General features: G+C 33.8%; 2 protein-coding genes across 2 annotated transcripts in view; one reads left to right on the top strand and one right to left on the bottom strand.

Annotated features, from left to right (window-relative positions):
* The window catches only part of LOC135144828 (thrombospondin type-1 domain-containing protein 4-like), a 387796-nt gene that overhangs the window by 91664 nt on the left and 272219 nt on the right, over positions 1-23913 (top strand). The gene's annotated exons all lie outside the window — the stretch shown is intronic.
* Positions 1246-23833, bottom strand: LOC135144547 (gustatory and odorant receptor 22-like). Its single transcript, XM_064076570.1, has 8 exons — positions 23577-23833; positions 14024-14261; positions 6658-7362; positions 4152-4283; positions 4035-4079; positions 3981-3991; positions 3928-3937; positions 1246-1329 (listed from the first exon to the last, which is right to left on the bottom strand). The coding sequence occupies exons 1-8, from the start codon at positions 23831-23833 to the stop codon at positions 1246-1248; spliced, it is 1482 nt and encodes a 493-aa protein (XP_063932640.1).

The raw sequence follows: 23913 nt of genomic DNA on the forward strand, positions 1-23913 counted from the left end.
TGTAGCTATCTTCCACATTTTAGGAAAGATTCCTGTGCGCAAAGATAGATTAAAAGATAGACAATATAGAAATGCAGTCCTTCACGATGAAACATGGTATTCCATCATCTCCAGAAGTAAATTTGATACTAGGTTTTTTAGCAGCTGTACAAATGTCTTCTTCCATAATTTCTCGGGTAATACTTAACATCAGCAGGACTATGTGTATAATTCTGAGGTGGAATTGGCCTAGAGTTGATAAAGGTACTACTAAAAAACTGTGAAAAAGCATCGAGTATATCCTGTGGATTAGTATAAACTTTGTCTTGGTAGTGCATATTACTGGGTATACGTTTTTGATTGCGTTTAGTTTTGATGTAATTCCAAAATTTGGTTGGATCTGTATTAATAGTGATTTGGATGTCGGTTAAGTAAAACCGCTGTAACATTGACGTGACAGTTTCTTAATTTGTTTACGCAACGATAGTAGTTCTGTCCGCAAATAATCAGAAGACCGTGATTTAGAAAGTTTCTAGATACCTACGTTCTTTCTTTTTTATTAAATTAATAAGTTCTCTTGAAAACCATGCCGGAAAGTACCTAATTACGTTTTGTTTACGTATAGGAATATAGAGGGAAAATCTTCATACAATGTAGCATAAAACCTGTTACAAGTTTCGTTCACATTAGTGGATTTCTCTAGGAAACTAAAGTCAACTTGTGCTAAATGTTGATAAAGAAGAGCAAAGTTAGCTTTCGGACTCGTCATCGAAATAGAATAAACTGATATTAGCATAGCTTTGCAAAACGCTTTAAATCAATTATTATTGAAATGCTGTAAGAAAAATCGTTAACACTTAATGTATCCAAATGTAACGTAATGTCTTTCACAAGGAAAAAAGAATTGTATCGGCATAATTTTATCTTGAATGGGGTTCGCGTAAGTCGTGTTGATTCATCCAAAATTTTTGGTATCTTATTTGACCAGAAATTTTATTTCGCCGATTATATGGTAGATATCTTAGCTAAAACATATAAAACTTATGGTTTCATTTATAGAAATTGTAAATATTTTTCTAATATATCTGTTTTAGTCCATTTGTTTTGGTCGCTAATAAGGTCCGGGCTAGAGTACGGTGTAGTGATTTGGTATCTCAATTATATTCACTTGAAGCATTTGGAAGCACAACAGAGAAAGTATCTGAAATTCCTATCATATTTGATTGATAGTAGTTATCTCCTAGCGGCTTTTATCATTCTGCTCTGTTAACTAGATTCAGTTGTACCATACTGTATACCAGGCGTGTTGTCAGCATCTTTCGTTTCTGATATAATCTGGTCAACTTGCAGCTGGATTGTTCATACCTTTTTTCTAGTTCCTCGTTTAAACTCAAGAAATTCGAATACATTTTATTGCACCAATGGAGCAATGTCTTAGTTGGGTCACCCACCAGTGGCGAAAATGTTGGATCTAGTTAACAACTTAAATTGTGGGTGTGATATTTACTTTCACCCAATTTCAAACATTGTTGTTTCGTTTCTAGAAGTCTGATTGTTTTTGTGTCTTTCATTCTTATTTTTCCTTACTTCTTTTGTGTCACAGGATTTCCTAATTTTTAGTTTTTAGTCCTCAGTGTTTAAGTTCCTTGGCATGTTTAGAAGGTTGTTAAATTAGTAATAGTAATAATAATTAGTCCCCAGTATTATTGGTTTTTCTTTTTTAGTGTTATATCTACCTTAAATTAGTTACAATTAGTTTTAGTTTTTTCCTGTAATTGGATGAATATATCAAACCATGTCAACACACTACGGCAAACTTTGTTCATTACCAAATTGCCAGATGATTAGGTCCCATCAAGGAATTTAAAAATTTGTTGTTTTAACATTTCCAAGATTTCCTTTCTTAAGAACTATTGGAATAACTTTTAAAAATTTTAAGACATCTCGAAATGTATTATCTTTTATGTATTAATTAAAAAGGTGAGTTAATGGCACCAAAATTAAGTTTAACGAGGTTTTAACTATTGTACAGTTACTATTGTAGATGTTGGGGCATCTACAAGTGCTTAAATCTTAATTATTAAAATAAATTAAAAAATAAAACCCGGTTAAAAGAAGTCCGGATATTGAAGTAGCTGGGAGCCACGATTGTTGGGAACGGTTTACAGCAATACAAAATTAAGCTTCGCATTCAGTCGGTCAAGAAATTCGTTGAATATTTAATTTAGTGGGATAGGAATTTGAGTTCCAAACTCAAGAAGAGTTTGGGTAAATTACTAATAGAATCGTCTTAGTTATACTTTGACTGCGAAGTTTGGGCGATTACTGCCAACTAGCGACCGAAATCGATCCAGAATATCAAAGTTGGGCATTCCCAGAAATGATAGAATTAGAAATAGAGTCCATGTACATTTTACGATTATTGCTGAAATCGATCATTCACGCTTTACAGTGAGCAATTCAACACCAGAATCTGCGAGCATTTGTGCAAATGATTGACACAAGCAATTTCTTGTTTGTTTAATGACTTCATGAGAATTGGAAAGGCCCAAAAAGAGGCAATTTTCTAAACGTATGAATAATTAATGACAACATTGCCCTCCGTTTTTTAATATCATATGTGATTAAATTAGTCATCCCTCTTGTAGGCGACTGCAGTCGAATAATTAACATAACTTTAGTCATGAAAGTTCCAAATTGAAATATTCACATTTTTTTTATTTGGGCATGATATAACCATCGTAGATAAAATGTTGAATGATTCTAGTTTGATATGCCATCATAATGTAACTTACGTGTTACTCATCACATGCATTATTATTATTATTATTAATCCGTCGCCACACACATGACGTTGTAAGTAGTGCATCATGAATGCCAATAAATATACAGGGTGGTGCAGCTTAAATAACCCACTTACCCCTTTTTTATAGGCACCCCAACATACATTTGCCGGTTATTACTTGATAAAAAATTCAATTTTCAAAATGCCATGAATCCAAGTTTGCTTTTTGAAACATCAGTGTACTGTTACATACGTCCATAATAAACACAAGACATTTTAAATCAGTGGTTATTATTTTACAATGAACCACAAGATGTTCTGAACAACATTTTCGATGTGACTACCCGATCTCTGCTCACAAGCTTCAATTCTGTTCTAACATTTCGGCACCAATGGACTGACGTACTACTTCTCCAATTCGTTGTTGCAGCTGACAGCAAACTGACAGTGATACAACAATGCATATTTAGATTCATGAAGTTATTGAAATTAATTTTTGAATCAAGAAGTAAGCGGATAATGTATGGTGAGTTGCTTAGTGAAAATTATATCCACCCATATTTTTATAAAATTTTGTGCAATTACGATCTTTAATAATTATGACAATATGTTCGTCATAATATTCTACGAAAGATCACCAAGACCAAAAATACTTATTAGCGAACTCCTTCGTCCAACATATACTTCTGTAGAAGTGCTGAGAAATCCAATTTATTTTGCATGTAGCAAAGGGATATCATTTTCACAATATTTACGTGATTTCGTAGTCATAAACTATATTTTAATAAGCGGACAAACGTTAAACTCATTTAAAATTTAAAAAACGAAGTATTAATTTTTCAGTATCATGGAAAACAATTTACATAAAGTAGACGTGATAAATTACAAGTAAACTTGTCAACTAAAATAAATGGTTTAATTTATAGTTTTCAATTTTTAAAACTAATGAGCGTCAATATTGTCACAAAAATGTTTCGTGTGCTAAAAACAGCACGTAGCTAAAAACAACTTCGCAGTAGCACTATAACTCTTTATTTTTCGGCAAAATCCTATCATAAAAACAAGTTTTATCGGTTTTATTTTAATTTAATGTTACATATATTACAGATTATTAAAATTTTTTCTAACATTAATCGGCATGTGATGTAAACACATTTACTCACCGCGATCCAGCTGTCAATGTTTAAAACATACAATTAGCCTGCAACTAAAGAACGTGCCTACACCCTATAAATATTTAATTAGTCAGGGAATCTCCCCGGCGATTTACATGAGCTGTTGTGCTGTGTTCGACTCTAATTTGGCCGTGCACGACCTACAATACAAATACAAAAGGTCGTGCAAATACCAGACATTGGTATTATAAAGAAAGTGTTGCGACTCAGACTTGGGACGTCGTCGTCGTATTCCCAGAGGATAAAGAAGCGTTGGCTCTTCTTGCGGCGAGCTGCGCATTCCGCATCAATGTTAGTCGGAATTGCATTAACATAACTAGATATGTTACTATTGATGTCACTGTCTGGAAGAAAGTTCTATGTCTTAACTGTCCTCTAAGAAAATAATTTCTGCATATTAAAGTCAGGAGTGGGAAATTTGTGCACGGGTTGTGGGTTTCTGACTGTTCGCCAAGACGGAAGAAGAATGATAGTTTGTAAAAGTTATTATGTTTCTAAAGTTTGTGATCGGGTTTGTAACCTTATTACTACTATTTTAAAATGAATTTTTAATTTGTTTTTTCATTTAAAATTCGATTGAACAGGAAGAATTGCACACTGCGACTTGGCAAATCGCGTTGTTTTTAAATTTATGTTGCCTCAAATAGAAGATAACTAAATCTTGCTTAAAATATATCTTTCCAGTGAAGTTTATTTTTGCTCAAGGCGCCAATGAACAAACGCAAGGAACGCTATTTTCCGTGTTTTAAGGTACAGTTCGAATACGTAAATTAATTCGAAAACAGTATTATTACGTAGCCTTTCTTGTGTATTTGCTAATTATAGCGAATGTAAAGTATGAAAACTGTCGCGTATTGTAACAAACTCAGCTTGAGACTACGGAATCAGGCGAGGAATTAAGTTTTCGTTAATAATTCCCTGCTTCATTTTGATGTGGATAAATTTCCCTGTTATTAGCTATTAGAAACGTCGGGGTTTATATAAAATTAAATATCCTGAATTAATGACATGTCAGCTTTTGAAAATGAAGGTCGTTTAGTTACTTTAATACTAACAACTTTGTTTTATGTTTAATGGAAACTAGAGAGAAGCGAAAATTTTACTTCAACGATTCTCTTCTCTTTTTTCAGTTGTCTCTGTGATCGTTAAGACTGTCGAGGTGGAAAGGAAAATCTACTCCATCACAATAAAAACGAATAGCACTTTTATTAACAAATAAACGCAAATTTTTCTCGTGAAGCTATACAGGCTGATTTCGAAATGTGTGTAATAAAAAAATGCGGAATAGCTCGTAATAAGATTTATTGCACTGTGTAAAGTTCACGCTTCTAAATGACTGGAAAAAATTATTTGAAAATTAAATATAAATTGTTATACACTGATAGTGTTTCTTGACCTACTATTCAATGAATGGCACAGAACGAATCGGATTAAGTATCAAAAAAGCAGCGCACTGATAAGCAACGTGCAAAAACACGATAAGAGCTGTCATGTATCAGTTGGTTGCCGTCGTATGTTTCGTTAACGTCTTTGACAATAATGAATTTGTCCGATTCAGAGCGTGTCCACGTGGTAATGCTTTATGGTGTGGCTGATGGAAAAGCCAAGTTGGCCCGCGAATTGTGGATCGAGCGCTTTCCAAATCGCTCCGTGTGCGCGAATATTTACATTAGTGATACAGCATCTCCGAGATCATGGTAGCTTCAAGCCTCCCGATCGTGATAAGACCGAAACAATACTGCAAGCCGAAGAATAAATTTTGGAATGCGTCGAAGAAGGGCCCGGCATCAGCACTCATAGTTTGTAATGCTTTCTGCGTTAAAAGAACAAGGCCTACATCCATACCTCGTGCAAGAAATGCAAGCTTTGAATTTTCCGTGTCCTGTAATTTAGAAAAGTGAAAGTTTTAACAACTAAGTATTTCAAAGCCAGTTTTCGTGAAATATTTATATAGCACGTTATAAATTACATATTGACTTAAAAAGAATAAGTTTGTGTAAATAAATTTTGTCTAAAATTTGCTAACTTTAAGTATCATTTTTTTGTTCTGTATTTTGAAAATCTGTTATAAAGAGCAGAAAGCAGTAGTTTTTCTTGTACGACACGATATGTAAGCAAACCTTTTGAGGCGAGTGTACATAGATGGAGGAGGCGAATACCGAGCTTTAATAAATCCTTGGAGACTTAAAATACTTTATACAATATGGCAGATTTGTCATGGCACATTTATTTCACATATTTTGTTTAAATTCTACGTATCATTTTATAAGGTAATTTGTTTTTCACTATTTATATAAGTTGTTATTGACATGGTGTGAAGGTATGGATTGGACATTTTTTAAAACATAAACAATACATTTGAAATAACAAACTCCAATGTTTAAGCAGTCGATGGATAACTTCATAGAAAATAATTTCGTGAAAACTATTCAAGAAACTTTAAACTGACGACATTTTTTTGTCTCTTTGGGAGTGAACTTAACTTAATGTAAAAAATAAATTATAACTGTTAGAGTAGTTCAAACCTAATACTGCTCCGTTTTAAGTAATTTTATATATTTCATTAAAATCAACTTGACTGGGGTAATTCTCTTAAATAAATCGCATCATAATTAGTTTCCTTTAAATTTGCCACAATTAACTGGCATCGCAAAATTGTGATTTATTACAAACCCGACCACAATAATTAGAAAGAAGAGGATAATTAAAGCACCTCACCGACGATATTAATTTCCTGTTGACATTGGCGTAACCGTTAAGATTCATCGTCGGCGGGTTCTTGTCGATGGCCGTCAAGAACATGTTCACCTCCTGTCGCGTCCGTTGATCGACAGCGCTCAAATTAACATTGAGGAGTGTTTCCCTGAATTGAGGGCCCATTTTTCTCGACGCGTGATGCGCCTCGTTGCATATAACATAAAGCAGCGTCATGCAATAAAAAGCGATAATAAACAAACCAGCTTCTTTGAACGACAACCCTTGGTCCATTATCTCCGTCACAGAACCGTAACTTGCCACGATGGTCGTCAATAAAATCAGCAGGCAGTACATACTATACATTCCGCTGTAGGCCTTGCCTAATTGCTGCATCATGTGGGACAAATCCACCCATAAGTCTCTGTAAGCTCCCAGCAGGTTGGCTGGGTCGGGGGATTCGAGAGCTTTGTGCAGATTTTGTACCATCCAGACGGCCACACGTCCTTTGGCCGTGCAGTTGATGAACCACAAGGAACAAAGGCAGTTGAGCATTGCGAGGATGTGGTAGTAGCCGAATGTGTGCCACAGGAGCATGTCGGTTTGGAGGTAGAACTGCGCCAACATCACGGCGACACCCATTACCCAGGACATTATACAGAGGGTGTAGGTTATTAGTGATAAATTGCGGAAGATGATGGGAGTACCTGTCACTTGGAAATATTTTAACTGGAACAAAAAGACAATGTTGCAGTAAATACTAGAGGCATTGGCTACAAGCATACATAAATAGAAAGTAAAGGTTAACTTTTATTTTTCAAAATCTCTTTTAACTGTCAGCGCGTTTCGAGTTCGTCTACAATTATTATCAGTTTTCTAGCACAAATATTTTCAGTAACAGAATTTCTCTTAATTTCAAATTCATGTTCTCTCAAAATTTCACCTTCCTTATTAACGTTTTTTGTCTTCACAATTGTAAACTGGACTCCAGAATGAAATGAATAAAAATCAAAGACAAAATAAAACAATTTTTATGTTAAAAAACAATTAAGCTGAGGTGTTGTTTATCTCACGACCAACTGAAGGGAAGTATTGTAATAGGGAATGCATAGTCTGACTTGACATTTCACAGCTTGAAGACTAAAACTGAAACTAGTCTGTCTGTTGCATATAAATATATTGGAGAGATTATCTTTGAAACTGATGAATAGATTGTTTTAAAATTTTAAATAATTATTCCTAGGTAGATAAAACATTAACAGAAATTTGTCTGTTCCTCTCTGCCTAAAATTTATATTAAATAAGTAAATCTCATTTGAAATCTGTAGTGCAATATGTTTCTTTATCTACTTTAAAAATCCACCCTTATATTTAAATTTATTTAAGGACAGATTTTATTTTTTATACCTCGTGGAAGGTATACTACAGAAGCGAAAATGTTGGTGCTAATGAGTATTATAGTGGGATCCGAATTTTCCTGTTACTGTTGCCACATTTATCCAAAAAATCTGTAATTATTACGGGTACCCAATTTCAAAATTTTGTGTCTTCAAATAGCGGAAATATTACAGTGGGATGAGAAAAGTAGGATCTTGTAAGTCAAATATTTAAAAAAAAATTATCAAATACATTCATGCACATTCTATTTGATAAAAAAAATTGATCTTATTTTCGGAAAAAGTAATGATGATGTATAGGAAGTATATCGATTAAACACCGGTTTTCCGTTAGCATACTGCTCCAAATTTCAAATTTCTACCTTTTCAAATGACTAAAATATTACAGTAGAATAGCTAAAATAAGTGATAACTTATATAGGGTGTTTACTAAACATGCAGCGAAAATTAAGAAGATTTTTATTTCGGCAGTTTTACAATTTTTGTTCCTTGGATGGTTGTTGAAAAGACGTTTTCTTTCGAAGATAAGGGCGATAAAAGTTTTTTGGGGACAAAACAATGCTTTATTAATTTACCTTGCATTAAAGATTCTTAATTTACTCTCCGCATTGACTGCCGAACATTCTCTTATTACATTACTCCCTTCAGTTATCCGACTTTCCAAATTTCCATCATTTTCCACTGGAGAGAGAAAACGATGCCAACTCACAATGGATACGTATATATTTCTCGACATTTCTTGTGCTCCGTAGGCCCAGTGTAGTACATCGTAGTTTTACTTTATTTTTATCGCCCGGTATCTTCGAAACAAAGCTTCTATCCGAAAATCTCTCTGACTGTTGCAAATTGTTTTGCTTACTTAAATATGTGTGTTTCAAGTCAATCAGTTGCTTAATGAATTCAACAAGTTTTTAGATTTTATTGTTACCAATCTTATGGACCTACAGCCTACTTATACCCATAAGCTCCTATTAAATGAATCAGTTTTTCACTCTATTTATGAATTTGAGGTTACTTGTAATTTAAATCAGCGACATTTAGAATATGAAGAGGTACATTATATGTAATTTTAAAAATGTTGATTATGAAGAAATTAACTATCGATTGTGTCAAATCAATTGGAAGGAAATTTTCTTAGATAAAGATATTAACCAGGCAATTCTCACATTCTATAATTTAATTTATGACGTAATCCATAATTTAGTGCCTAAAAGAAATTTCTAAGATCCCAGTTTCCAAAATGGTTTTCTAGCGAACTAAAAAATTAATCCGTTTAAGGAAACAGCTCCATTTACGATATAAAATAACTGGTGAAAACGGAAATTACATGGAGTTTTCTAGTATTAGAGTTTTATGTAATAATAAATCGAATGAATGTTATCAGAAATATATCGAAGAAGTTGAGGACGAAATATACTTCGACCCTTCTCAATCTTTTTGGGAGTTCTGGAAAAATCAAAACAAGAATCTGGGATATCCAAGTCGCATGAAATTTGATGGTGAGAAAACCGTTGGGCCAGAATCAGTAGCTAATTTATTTGCTCAGTTCATTCAAGGGGTGTGTGTATAGTGACCCTTCGGACAATATACATTTTAACAGAATAGGTGTTTCAGGTGAGGTCTCCTTTACTTTTCATAGGTTTACCGAAGAAGAAGTCCTTAACAGCATTTTAAGTTTAAAAACTTCAGTCAGTGGTGGTCCTGATCTAATTCTATGGCAGTTTCTAATTCCATGTGTTTTTAGCATAACCAAATCGATAACTTATTTATTCAATTTATCTCTGCATTCTGGAGAATTTCCCAATCTGTGGAATGGTACGTTACATACCGAGGCGGAAAGTATTTCTTTCCCGTCGACAGAACTATAGTTTACCGAGAGGAGCAGCCTCGAGGTGAACTAGTTCTCGATATTCACAATCATTTTAAGTACATAGATTTATTCTACAAATTGCTAATAATATTCAACTTTTAACATTGACAAACGTGAAATAAAATGGGGGAATCAATCAAAAAGTGGTAAAGTCTTGACAACAGGGTCTCCATTTATAATCGTTGATTTCCATCTACCATTAATTACACATACGTACCCTTTTAGGCTCGAAAGTGACAGTTACTTCTATCTCTTGGGTGGAAAATGACAGATAAGTGACACATGTCACTTTCCACCCTTGAGATTTAAGTGAAGTATGTAATAGCTCACTTCCAAACTTTTAAAAACTTTGAAAATTTTACATTACTGAGCGATTGTGAATAAAAATAGTTACCTTGTTCCAATACACACATCTGGGGACAAAGAATTGATTTCGAATTATAGAGGTTTTTGTATACAATCGACTTTGCCTAAGCTTTTTGATCATTTAATTTCCATACAGTTAAAAATGGTAGTTAAGCACATAAAAGTGATGTTCAATACGGATTTTGTCAAGGTCGTTCCACCACCACAAATTTGCTCTTGTACTAAAATTTTTTAATTGATGCGGACTTGGCGAAAGCTTTTGATAGGGTTAACCACAAAATCTTGGTACACAAACAAAGAACTGTGCATTTTGATGAAATGTTTGTCTAATCAGTGGATTGAAAGTTTCATATCAAATAGGTCTTAGGTTGTTAGAATTGTAAGCTCGTCTTCAAACACCATTTCTCTGAAATCAGGTGTGTATTTTTCAAAAATACATCAGCTCTGGATTGTGCCCTTCTTCTCAGTGATTTGAATCGAATATGTAATTGGGGTGTACGGAATGATATTAAAGTTAACACAGAGAAATGTCTTAAAATTAAATCTTCATGTGGACTCTCTCTCTATGTCTTCGTTGTCCATATTCCTCCTTCAATTAACCTCAATGATTATGAACTCTTTCTGAATTTATTCAGTGCTGTTGAAGAATCTCATATGGATAAAATGTTGTTCTTGGCGACTTTAACTTACCAGGTTTTTCAGCAAATTTAGATAATATGTAGCTCCAAATTAGATAATAGAGCTAGAATCTTGCTCAAAAATTTTGCGAATTTTCATAATTTTTCTCAGGACAATAATACCTATAACAAATTCAATCGCATTTTAGATCTGCTATTCTCTAATCTTCATTGCTCTGTAAAACAGTCGGATCTTCCCCTTGTACCAGAAGATGACTACCATTCTGCATTAAATATTTCATTACACTTTATAATAAAACCTTCTGGTCATTTTCTTATGAATCCAGATAGATAAATTCAGACAATACAAAAGCCAATATTTTTATGATGCTTTTACGTAAATACCACAGATCTAAATGCAGGTCTTTCATTCAATCCAGCTATCTTAGATACTTAAACGAAGTTCAGTCGTCACTCACGTCCAACCCTAAGAGGTTTTGGTCCTATGTTCAAACTAAAAAAGGAAAGTCCAGAATTCCAGCTATCATGAAATTTTCTGATCAGGAACTTCAGACACCACCTGAAATTGTTAATGCTTTTGCCTCTTTCTTTAGAAGCGTATAAGTCATTGCTGACTCTTCTTATTCTTGTGTTTTAAACCAAAGTGGTTTGAGCAACTCTGTAATAAAAATTGAGAATACATGTAAAAGAAGATGAAATACTGGAAGCGTTAAAACGATCCAAAGATGCTCTAATCGCAGGTGTAGATAACATTCCCAGCTTTATCGTAAAATCGATCTTTGTAAAACCTCTCCTTTCTCTGTTTAACCTTATTATTAAGATTTCGTATTTTCCTGACATCTGGAAAGAAGCCACAGTTACTTCAGTATTTAAACAAGGCGATGATTGAAAATTACCGACCAACATGTGTTCTCTGCAACTTTTCAAAAATTTTTGAATCTGTTATTTCTAAACGTTTGTATTTTTCGGTTAAAAGTTTAATCTCGCCCTTCCAGCATGGTTTTGTGGAGAAAAGATCTATGGTTACGAATCTGTCTTGTCTTACTCAGTATGTTTGAGAGGCTATTGATCAAAATAACTAAGTAGATGTTATCCACATAGATTTTCGTAAAGCCTTTGATCAGATTGCTCCTGTTGCTTGAATCATACTTACTTAATAGAAAGCTTTCAGCTAAGTACCGTAATTCTGTTTCCGAGCCATTTTATCCTACGTCTGGTGTCCCGCAAGGGTGCAATCTTGGCCCCTTGCTTTTTTTGCTATTCGTCAATGATGTCGTAAACACTTTAAACTTGTCAAAAGCTACTGTACACCAATGATCTCAAAGTTTTCTTATCTATTAGTACTCTTCGAGATTACAAAATGTAGTAGGTACCACAAACAATTAATTGCATAATTAGTATGTAAATAAGATCATTACAGTTGTGGATCATAAGTATTTCGAGACATTCTTAGAAGTCTTTAAGATGTTTCGCAATTTGGTTATAAAGTTAGCAGTTTGGTGTCTGCTGGATACCCACCATTTCATTAGTTCCTTATAAAAGTTTAAAACAACAACATTTTTAGAAAAGTAAACTGCCAGCATTGCATAGAAGTAGTAAGTTTAAGCTTTAATGTATTTTCAATATTGGTGATCTGAACTTCTGAGGTAAGCCCAAGAAATGCTACTAAAACATGTGCGCAACTACCTACTATTGAATATAAATAAAACTGCTACGATTAACTTTGCAAATTCCGCAAATAATGTTTATTGTATAGATTCTTATCTTCTAATATTTTTTTTTGCAAATGTAATAGGTTTAAAGCAGTGTTGACAAATAATAAGAAATGAAGTTTCTATATGATCCGCAATTTACAGCAAGGATTTTATCTTTGTTTAAGATATTGTCAAGTTGTTCTAGGTTATTACTTTAATACTTACTGTAATTTAATTAGATTAGAAGAATTTTTTTTGATAAATTAATTTTTAAATTTTTTTACAATATAAGCGTTACTTTTAATATTACTTTTCCAATGTTTCATACTGATAGATAAACAATGGAACAAACAACTCGATAATCCAGCAACCTTGGATTGGAATTTCAAAAATAAATATATGCTTGTAAAGTTTAAGAAGACACCAGTTAAGTCATCTAAAAATGTATAGGTGTTTCATTAAAAAAAAAAGACAAAGTTGTATGTTGAGTTTCAAAAAAAAAAAATTTTAAGAAAGATTCCTGCAACTTTGGGCTTTAAATTTTTTAATCTCTAATAAGTTCATTACATATCGAAGAGCACACGATTATTGACTCACTAGTAAATACACATTACCGCGAGAGCAATAAAAATCACGATCATGGATGGTCATGGATTTCTGAAGACTTGTCTTCAATAGAATTTCCGCCTTATCAGATTACCGTCAATTTGAAACTTTTTGTTGAAAATGCAAGATCAAGAACAGTATTACAGAAATCCATGACTGTCTTTTAACCTGTTTTTTATTGTTTGCTCCGTACAATATATTGTTACAGTTATAGTGTAACAGGCCTATTTCATCTATTTATTTTTTAATCTTAAATAAAACAAGTTTTAATAGCTACTTGTTAACTTGCGTACTGTAAATTCAACGTCCCGAATGTATATGTATAGAATAATGAATACCTTCATTTCGTCTTCATCATCGTTAAGAATAATTTTCAATATTTTATCTAGCTATTTATACAGTAATTACAGCTTAATTTGATACAGTTTAATACGTTTTTACAATCTACATTTCTGAAATAGAATACTTTGTACTAGAGTAGTGCAATTTTGTGTTATAGCTTTATGAATATTTTTTTTCTACCTAAACATATGTAGCAAATGATTGAAATTTCCTAATTAATTAGCAAACTCTTTTATTATCACCACATCATTAATTAGCACCACGTATTGTAGTATCTAATAAAACTCAGTTGCAAATTATGTTAGTGAGTCTGCATCATAATTATCGCCGAATGAGCTGGATGTCATGAATTATGCACACGTATTACATAATTTCTGCATTCATAATTGAAATTGAAATTGTGGCACGAAGACCGCATAATTCTAATTGCTGGGTTTAATTGAAATCCATAACTTACTGTTTAAATAAGTACCTTACCTGGAACCGTGTCCACATGTTTTTAAACTTGGCCACCTCCGCCCCGTTAGTCCAAGCAGCAACAGGCAACATAAAGTGTGGAATTAAAATGCTCAAGAATATTATACCATAAATATATTCATCGAATCTCTTTCCAGGTTGTAGTATTAAATTTAATCTTTCTCGAAAAACCATGCTAACGAAGATCGTTTCCCCAGCAAAGATGCAGTAGGCGTATATTGATGTTGACGAAAGCCATCTGAAAATTATTAATTTGTTGTGGTTGATGTTTTCATTAGTACTCATATTTTTGTTTCCGAGGCATGTAGGTATTTCCCCATAGGTGTAATTTATTATGTAAAATGGTCATTTCCACCAAAGTGCGAGGGTGTAACTATATGTTCGGCGGCAGCTCAGGGATATTAAAGTTTTGATAAATTAGCGGCTGGCAGTGATTTAGTGTTTATTTAAATAGGAACAGATTAAGTAATTTTCGCTGAAATGTGAGGTGTATTATTTTTGAGGTATATTTTTAACTGGACGTCCGTCGCATGAAAAATTATCGGGTTTAATGCGTGCGATATTAAAGGAAGATTAATTGACAACGCCTTGCATGAGTTGCCTTATTTGGGGTAACTTGAATTGAGATGACCTAACTTCACACTATGGAGTTCCGTGAAGATTTACTTGTGTAATTGTCCTTGCAGATAATGGCATAGAAAATTATCCACTCTAATAACGCAAATGCAGTTTTCTAAAGTGGACAGTAAATTAGGTCATAATTTCAGAAAGTTCTATAACACAGACAGCCCAGCTATACCGAATGCCTCACTCCCATTTTACGTTCTAATATCTGTATCTTTTGACTTTAAAAAATTAAATTTTGTTATTATTTTAGATTTTTAGGGTGCATCATAACGAATGTTTAGTTTACATATAATGTGGACTATCCGAATCTAGTTTGATAAAATCGGCTAATCTGAAAAAAATACTTGACAAATGTTTAAATATGTATACACGTGTTTTTCGTTTTCGTATGACTCTCACTAAATTTTTGTTTAGCCGCACGTCTCGGCACACTTTTCTAAATAACCACAGAAAAAAAGAATTGGTCGAAAGTTGTTTTGACAGAACTTCCCTCGCTCCTAAAATACGATAATAATTTTTTTGAGTCACCCTGTGTACGCAAATCCAAAAAATATTAATGGAATGATAAATCACAAGTACAGATTTATCATATTTTGTACATTTTAGATAGGATTAATTCAGCAAAATTTTGGGGTGACCTCATCAATTTTTTAGGGGGGATAAGCAAATACATTTTGATCAAAAATTTACCATGCCTGCGATAACTTTAAAACATCTCCAAGACTTCAAAGGATTCGGTTTTGTAGTTCCTGATTAAATCAAGAAAATAAATTTACGCATTCATTCATTTTTTTGGGTCACTCTCTATATGCAAATCCAAAAAATATGAATGGAGTGATAAATTACAAGTACAGACTCATCATATTTTGTACATTTTAGATAGGATTTATTCGGCAAACTTTTATGCAGACGTCATCAATTTTTTGGAGGGGGATAAGCAAATATATATATTTTGATTAAAAATTTATTATGCCCTTTATAACTTTTAAACATATACAAGATTTCAAAGCATTCGGTTTAGCACATTCAAAATTAAATTGCAAAATGTTGTTTTATAATTTTGAATTTTTTTCCAAAAATCTGGACGTTTCGGGTAAAAACTCTATTCGGAGCAGAGCAATTTTATTTTTTGTTAGAATTTATATTTAGTTTTTCCTGACTACATTTTTCTTTCAATATAAAATTTGGCAACAATCGGCCCTGTACGTTAGGAGATTATCTGTCTAATAAAAATCCGGACAGACGGACAGACGGACAGACAGACAGACGGAAACGGGAGAGCTATTTCTTCGCTTACACTCGGGAAGTAAAAATAATTTGTGTGCTGTCATACATCCCGCAAATCAGTTTCATTTTATTGAAATTAAAAAAAAAAATCATTAAGGGGAAGGTTCACGTTCACTCTGGAAACGAGTTCAAAATTTGAAAAAATTACAGTGTGTGATTCTAACTTTTGAGTCTTATTCGTTCAGTAGGAAATAGGCGAAGGAAAGCTACTTTTTTGCTAACTTATCTTAATAATATAAATATAACTTGATTACTCTTAGAGTGCTAGTAAAAGTTGTTGTTTACTAGAAATTTTTGTATATATATACAGGGTGAGTCACTAAGCGCATTCTCCATTCACAGATTATTAGAAATATAAAAGGAGTTAAAGATTAAGGTTATACGATTCTTCTACTAGCATAGATTAAAATTGTTTTTAACTATGCACTGTTTTTGAGGCGTGACGTGCAACCTTTTTTAAATGGAATAGACTAGATATATTTTTACTTGTTCTAATTAGACTCTTATAAAGGTCGATTTATAAACTTGGCGCTGACGTTGCTGTTCGCCGTTGACGTTGCCGTTCGCCGTTAACGTTGCCGATAAATACGCAGTAAAGGTATGCGTCGTTTATATCATCCGTTGACGTTGCCGTTGAAATTTAGCACGCCGTTGGGGTGACAAGCGAGATAACCAATTTTTAACTTTCGCTGTTACGTTGCCGTTGACGTTGGGTTTTCAACCAATCAAATTGCGGTGGTGTACAATGCTGCCAACTTGAAGCAAAATCCCCGGACATCTTTCTGGTTGACAGTACTAATCCCACGAAAATTAAATTTTAATAGAGATTGTGGGCAATGTGGTCGAAGGTCCGTGAATTTAAACTAAGCACTTTATAAATTGGAAACTTTTATTTATTTTTTATTTAATCGAAAAACAGACTTTTCTAAAAATTGTTTCTTTCGTCACCACAGCGGCCATTACTTTTTTCCGCGGCTCTTGTGATGCTACAGTACCCCCCTCCTAGTGAGAGGCGCGAACGAAAATTAAGATAACTCATTAACAATGTGATAACGAGACAAACAATATATTGAAAATTAAGTATTTGTGATTACGGTTCCGAAACGGACAGGTGACCGAACCACACGTCCACAGCGCGTTGTCGACGGTGACTTCACTGGTGCAGGATCTCGATGTGAAGTATTCTCTGGAGTGATGTTCGCTTGCGTGGGATACTGCTTATCTGGTTCGATGTAGGCGACTTTGAGCCGATCTATAGAGACGGTACTTGGTTTACCATTGATAAGAAGCGTAAAGAACTTGTCCTTTCTATCTAACACTTTAAACGGACCATCGTACGGTGCTTCGAGAGGCCGTTTAACACGATCAACGCGCACAAAAACGAAATTTGCAGTTCCTAAGTCTTTTGGCACGTAAACGTCTTGTTCGCGGTTGTGAGTGGTTCTAGTGTAGGCTATCTTCTGCATAATGTTTCTGATCTTATCGGCGAATGTTGAATCCGCAAATGGTTGTGAAGTCTGTATCAGTCGCGGGTCTGTGAGGTCGCCAGGCATTCTTAATGTTGTACCGTAAAGAAGTTCTGATGGTGTTGCTTCTATGTTTTCCTTCACTTCGTTTCGAAGTGCAAGTAACACAAGAGGGAGTGCTCGTACCCACTGAACGTCATGACACTTTAGAGCTGTCTTAAGCCTCCTGTGAAATCTTTCTACAAGACCATTCGACATAGGGTGAAAGGCGGTCGTTCGAAGTCTGTTAACTCCAATTAAGTTGCGAAGCTCCGAGAAGAGGACTGATTCGAATTGTGTACCACGATCAGTTGTTATTTGTGAGGGCACTCCGTAGCGAGAAACCCAATGGTTGACAAGTGTTCTCGCACAAGTTTCAGCCGTTATATTAGTGATGGGGATGGCTTCCGGCCATCTCGTGAAGCGATCAATAGCTGTAAATAGGTACTCAAAACCTTCTGAATGTGGAAGTGGACCAACTATATCTACGTGGACATGCGAAAGTCTTGCGTCGGGATCCAAGAAAGTTCCAATCGGCGATTTGATGTGCCGATGTATTTTGTTTTTCTGACACTGAAGACAGGTCTTAACCCAGTTCGACGTGTCTTTTCTCATACTTGGCCAGAAATAGTTTCTGGAAATTAATTTAATGGAGCTTTTTGTGCCAGGATGTGCGATGTTATGCGTAGATTCAAAGATGTGACGACGGTGCGGAGACGGAATGTATAGACGATTTCTTCCTAGCGTCGTTTCGTACCAGAGATGCTGAGCTGACAAAGGATCTTGAATTTCTTGAAAGGTGAATTTGCCTTCTTGTTTCAAGCGTTGGAGGTCGTTATCATCAGCTTGTGCTGTAGCTAGCACTGAAGAGTCTAAAGCCTTGCAAGAGATTGTAGCAATTCTCGAAAGCATGTCGGCAGGCACGTTATTGATACCATTGATATACTGAATGTCGGTAGAATATTGTTATATTAAATCAAGCTGTCGTGCTTGGCGAGGGCTGGATTTTTCTGGTTTTTTCTGAAACGCATATATCAAAGGTTTGTGGTCGCAGAAAATTGTAAAAATACGACCTTCGAGGAAGTGTTGAAAGTGGAGAATTGTTTTGTAAATAGCAAGCAACTCTCTGTCGTAAGTGCTGTAGCGTCTTTCTGTGCCGGTGAGTTTTTTCGAGAAGAAAGCAATGGGTTGTTGTTCGTTGTCCACGAGTTGTTGCAAAACACCGCCAACAGCAGTATCGGAGGCATCAGTTGCAATGCTCAACTTACTGTGAGGTGCTGGATACGTTAAAAGAGCCACGTTCAGCAAAGAAGATTTGCATTTGTCGAATGCTTCAACTACTTCTGGAGTACTGATAATTGGTCGGTCTTTACGAGTGCAGCCATTTAGTAAACAGTTCAATGGAGATTGTAACTCGGCAGCATTCGGGATCCAACGCCGGTAGTAGTTAATTGTTCCCAAAAATCTCTGTAGAGCCTTTGAAGTTTTCGGAAATTCCATGTCTTGTACAGCCTGAACTTTTTCTGCTAGAGGTTTGATGCCATCTGACGAAACTTGAACACCTAAGAATTTAAGAGTGTCGACGCCAAAAACACATTTCTTTGGGTTAATGACTAGATCGTGCTGACTAAGTCGTTTCTTTCGTCACCATAGCGGCCATTACTTTTTCCGCAGCTCTGGTGATGCTACAAGATAATGAAATCCACTAATATTAAGCCATTTATTCACCCGTTCACCTAAACCCTCATATTTTAAATAGCTGCCATCATTTTCTAAACTGTAGCTTTCTGTCAGTACTTATGCATTGTTAAAAATGATTCTCGACGTTGAAATCAACAAGATTTATTGCCAAAAAACAGATTAGGTATTATAACCACAAGAGCTTACGTTTCGCCCTTTTTTCCTAATATGTATAGTGTAGTATTCTTCTTACAACAAGAAAGCTAAAACATGTTTAAATTTTTGTAGGAAAGTATCGATTTTGCATAGTATGTTTTGAACAACACATTACTCAAAAACATGTTTTTTATTTTTTGTAGAGAAATAAGGGTTTTGCAATAAAGCTCCGCTCCCTTGGCTCACGACGTATAAAAATATCATCACAATTGAGATAAGGCGGGTGGGCGGGGCTTACATTTTGCCTTCTTTTCTTAATATGTGTAATAATAATAATAATAACTTTATTTTCCTACAGGCCTTACGCTCAAATACAGGAAAAAAACAAAAACAAAACAAGTCATCTTTTCACAACAAGAAACTTAAAACATGTTTAAAATGGTAAATTTCTATAGCGAAATATCGATTTTCCAATTACGCTCCGCCCCTTGGTCTGACAACGAATGAAAAATTCGTCACGATTGAGAGCGAGTCGGATGGGTGGGGCTTCTCTTTTGGTTTTCTTTTTTAATTAATACATTTAGTTTTCTTTATATAACACGATTGCTTAAGAATATATTTCACATGGTAATTTCTCGTAGAAAAATAAGGATTTTACTATTAGACTCCGCCCCCCCGGCTTATGACGAATAAAAAAATCATCAGATTTAAGATAGGGTGGGTGGGCGCATCTTATATTTTGCCTTTTTATTTTCTTAATATACAGTTGATTTCACCAAAAAACGGGACAAGATGAGCAAATCAGGTTCTCATAGATCAATGAAAAGCAATGGGACTATGACGTTTATGTCATTGTAATTTGTCGCGCTTTTTTTGAAACCAATTGTACATTGCCATCTTTTCACAACAAAAAACTTAGCATTTGGTTAAAATGATACATTTTTGCCAGGAAATATGGATTTTACAATTATGGTGTGGAAGCTAATTGCAAAATCGATATTTCCTTATAGAAATTTTCCATTTGAAACATGTTTGGCTTTTTCGCTTAATATGTGTAGACTTAATTTCGGAGGCTTTCACGATCGAAATCAATACATGATCGTTTTCCGATTTATTTCTACAGCAAGAGACTGAAAACATGTCAAAAATGGTAAATTTTTGTAGTAATCAACTTAAATCCTCCACTTTTCTTCTACATCCCTTTTAAATACAGCAAAAGTTGAACATCAAAGTGTAAAAAGAATAAAACCTTCTTTTCAATATTTTATTCAAATAAAGGGTGACTGCGTTACAAGTACGACGTAGTACAACAAGAACTCTACATAAGTGCCCTGTATCGTGCGTCATCATCTTCTGTCATGCGCGTCTCTGCGCCCTCTGCGTACTCTCGACCCTTATCGAGATGCCAAGGTTAAGTGGTATCAGAATTATTCTTACAAAAGTTACTATCAAGGGCCACTGGGCAACGCAGTTTATAAAATGACAATTTTCAGCTCGAAAAGCAACGTTAGTGGGAAAAGCAACTGCAACGGGAAATTAACGTCAACACCAAGTTTATAAATCCCACTTAAGATTTTACAGCGATACGACGTTGCCACAGAGTTATTTTCTGTATTGCAATATTATGTGGATAAACAAATAAAGGTATACTTTTTATTTTAATAACAAAAAGTTGAACCTTACTATATATACCTACCCAGTGTTTGTAAAAAAATTAAATATTATAATTTTCAAATAACCGCATCTCAGTTTTTTCCATACCGTGTGTTTTATTATTGCATCCTTTTGTGCTTTATTTTCTTTCTTTTTTGCTAAATGTTTGCTATATCTAAAGCTGATAGTTTCTGTGATTTTTAATTTGTAAGAGACGGAGTAACATCTCAACAAAAGAGAATAAAAACTGATTAAGATGCAGTAATAAAATTCAAAGTGTTCTATTTGATAAAACTAAAACATCGTTATTACAAAATTATATTTCAGATTTTTTAATAAACCTTGTATAAATAACTAACAGTCATTCTTATTGGAGCTACAACAAACCACATTTGTTTATCTATACATAAAATGTTGAAAATAAATTGAAATAACGGGGCCACGTGGGATCAAAATGTCAAAAATAAAATATCGTTGTACAGACTAAACAGAGACCAGAGTGAAAACATGCAAATATAAAGTCTATTATTAAAAAAAAAAGAACTAAACTGTATGTTGGGCCTCAAAAACAAATCTGTGCATATAATTTTTGTATGTGCTGCACAATGTACTTTGATTATTATTTTCTATCCATAATAATTAATGAAATAGCGACAAACGCGCACCTAGTGACTCACCTGTATACATAAAATATAATACTGATAAATTCTAAAAATAATATATTAAAATTTTAAATACGATCTGTCTTCGATTTTAAAAAATAATTTCGAAATTTTACCATCAAAACTGATTTTTTGTCTCATTTTCTATAATTACCAGTAGGCGGGAATTTATCTTACGGATACAATTCCCCAGTTGAAGCAAGGTGTGTTTTACGGCGAGTAGCGGGGACGCTTTGATCTGGTCCACAAGGTCGTAGCCAGTGCGTCGCTTAGGAGTGTTTACAGCTTGTTAAAAAACTACTTCTATATTACTATATTACTTCAAAAAATAATACTCGATGTCCTTTTTAATTTTTCAAACACAGGACCACAGATTTGTGAACTTGAAATGTTATATTATGTTGATATAATCCAAAAGAAAAATATATTTGTAATCAAACTATCGCCGTGACAGCACTGGATCTAGCGTATGAAACACAATTCCGCCCGTTGATAATTACACAACTGAATGAGATCGAACATAGGTCATAATTTTAATTTTTGGTTTCAAATAGCTTCTGCAATTTTTCCAAAATTTTTTGATGCACCTGCATAGAATGTGATAATAATCATTAAGCAAATCAAATCGGTTGGTCAAAGTGGTCGAGTGTTGTAAATTCTATCTTTTTTTATATTAGCATGTATAAAAAATGTGTAGCATGTACTATTTAACACTAAACACTTTGTGTTAATTTTCTCATGTCTCAAAGATTTTATTTTTCGAAAAACAAAACTCAATGACTTCGTCTGTTATTCTTTATTATTTCAAACAAATCTACCCCAGTGATAAACCTTTTGTATGGTCTCAGCATGATTTATTTTCTTCATTTTTTCATTTCATTTATTCTGTACGTTTCATTCTACAGGAATATTGCTTGTTGTGCTAAATTAATTTAAAGAGTTAGTTATTATTCATTAATTCTTATTTCAAAGCTGGGAACTAAAATTGCTTCATTAACGGAGTTATTGCATAAAATAAATCGCAGCTTTTAGTAAAATTATTGTAAACATAATATATAAATTTGGTTGACAGTTATTATAACTGCGTTTTATCTTATTTTATTAGATGCAGCTTGTTTATAAATTTTAAGTGCCAGATCTCACCAACAACAATTAGCCTCATTCTATAGTTATTAGTTATGGCAATAATTCTTGAACGAATTATTACTCTCGATCGTTAAAGTTTACACAGTCGTTTGTGAAACCCGAACTTATTTTGATTTTAACAGTTTTAGTTGAAATGTGGTAGATATTATATTCTGCCATAAATTTCTCTTACATTTCTGTAAAAAGTGCTGAAAAATTAAACTTGATTTACCATCTCCATTTCATCGAAAAGTTCAAGAAAAACTAAATTCGTACGTTCATGAAACCAAAAAGGTTTAAGAAATGTTACAACGTCAATTTAATTATTTAGTATTTTAAATTGTACTTTATACCCAGTGACTTCTTTTTGTAGTTTCATTTAACAGAAAAGGGTTATTTTCATTATTATTGATTGCCTCTTTCACATTGAAACTTTGGAAAATCAAGTTAAAAAAAAACTAATCTTTTAAAATCAAAGGTTTAAGAGGTTATAAAAAGATTTTTTCGAAAGTTTGAATGATTAAGATTTGACGTTCAGCACCCACCATTCGATTTTACATTTTAATTATATTTAATAGAGTGACAAAAATATTTCATTCTCTTTTTTCAATTTTTTGGCATTTTTTCTTCTTTAAGCACAGACATGCGTAAAAATATATCTACATGTGCTATTTTTTTGTAAAAACTGAATCCTGACGTGTTGAAAGCTAATTTAAATTCAACAAAGTTTTTGGTTTAAAAAAAATAAGAAAAACTTCTTGGTAGGAAAAATCAAAGCGACATTGTTATAAATTTAATTAAACAAATTCGTTAAAAACAAACACTCTCTAGAATTTGAGTTTTTCTAAAACGTGTTACCTGAATGTTGTTTTTCCCTTTGCGGACCGTTCTATAGGCATAACACCCATGATCTGAAACAACACCAGCAAGCTTTTGGTTGTTTGATAAAAGTTATCATATTGCTCCAGTAAATCGGGGTCTGGTTGATCGTCTGGATTATACACAGACGGCGAAGCAGCAATTTTAACAATGTTGGTTCTTTGATAAACTGCATACTCTGGTCCTAAATAATTGGTATGTTGAATCTGATCGTTTTTCTTGCTGGGCTGATTCATGGTCTACCCCGTGTCTTACTGAAGAATTCAGACTGAATAATATCCGAGTTATGGTCAGCCTTGCGTGATCCAACCCATTA

This window comes from Zophobas morio, unplaced genomic scaffold, assembly GCF_036711695.1.
Source record: "Zophobas morio isolate AGI-343-1 ecotype UQ-CSIRO unplaced genomic scaffold, CSIRO_AGI_Zmor_V1 ptg000108l, whole genome shotgun sequence".
Lineage (NCBI taxonomy): Eukaryota > Metazoa > Arthropoda > Insecta > Coleoptera > Tenebrionidae > Zophobas > Zophobas morio.

Excerpts from the sequence above, each read along its gene's own strand:
- LOC135144547 (XM_064076570.1), bottom strand. The coding sequence starts at position 23,833 with ATGAATCAGCCCAGCAAGAAAAACGATCAGATTCAACATACCAATTAT. Across the intron at positions 7,363-14,023 it reads ACATGTGGACACGGTTCCAG|TTAAAATATTTCCAAGTGAC; the intron begins GTAAGGTACTTA and ends TTTTTGTTCCAG. Across the intron at positions 4,284-6,657 it reads ACAGGAAATTAATATCGTCG|ACAGTGACATCAATAGTAAC; the intron begins GTGAGGTGCTTT and ends ACTTTCTTCCAG.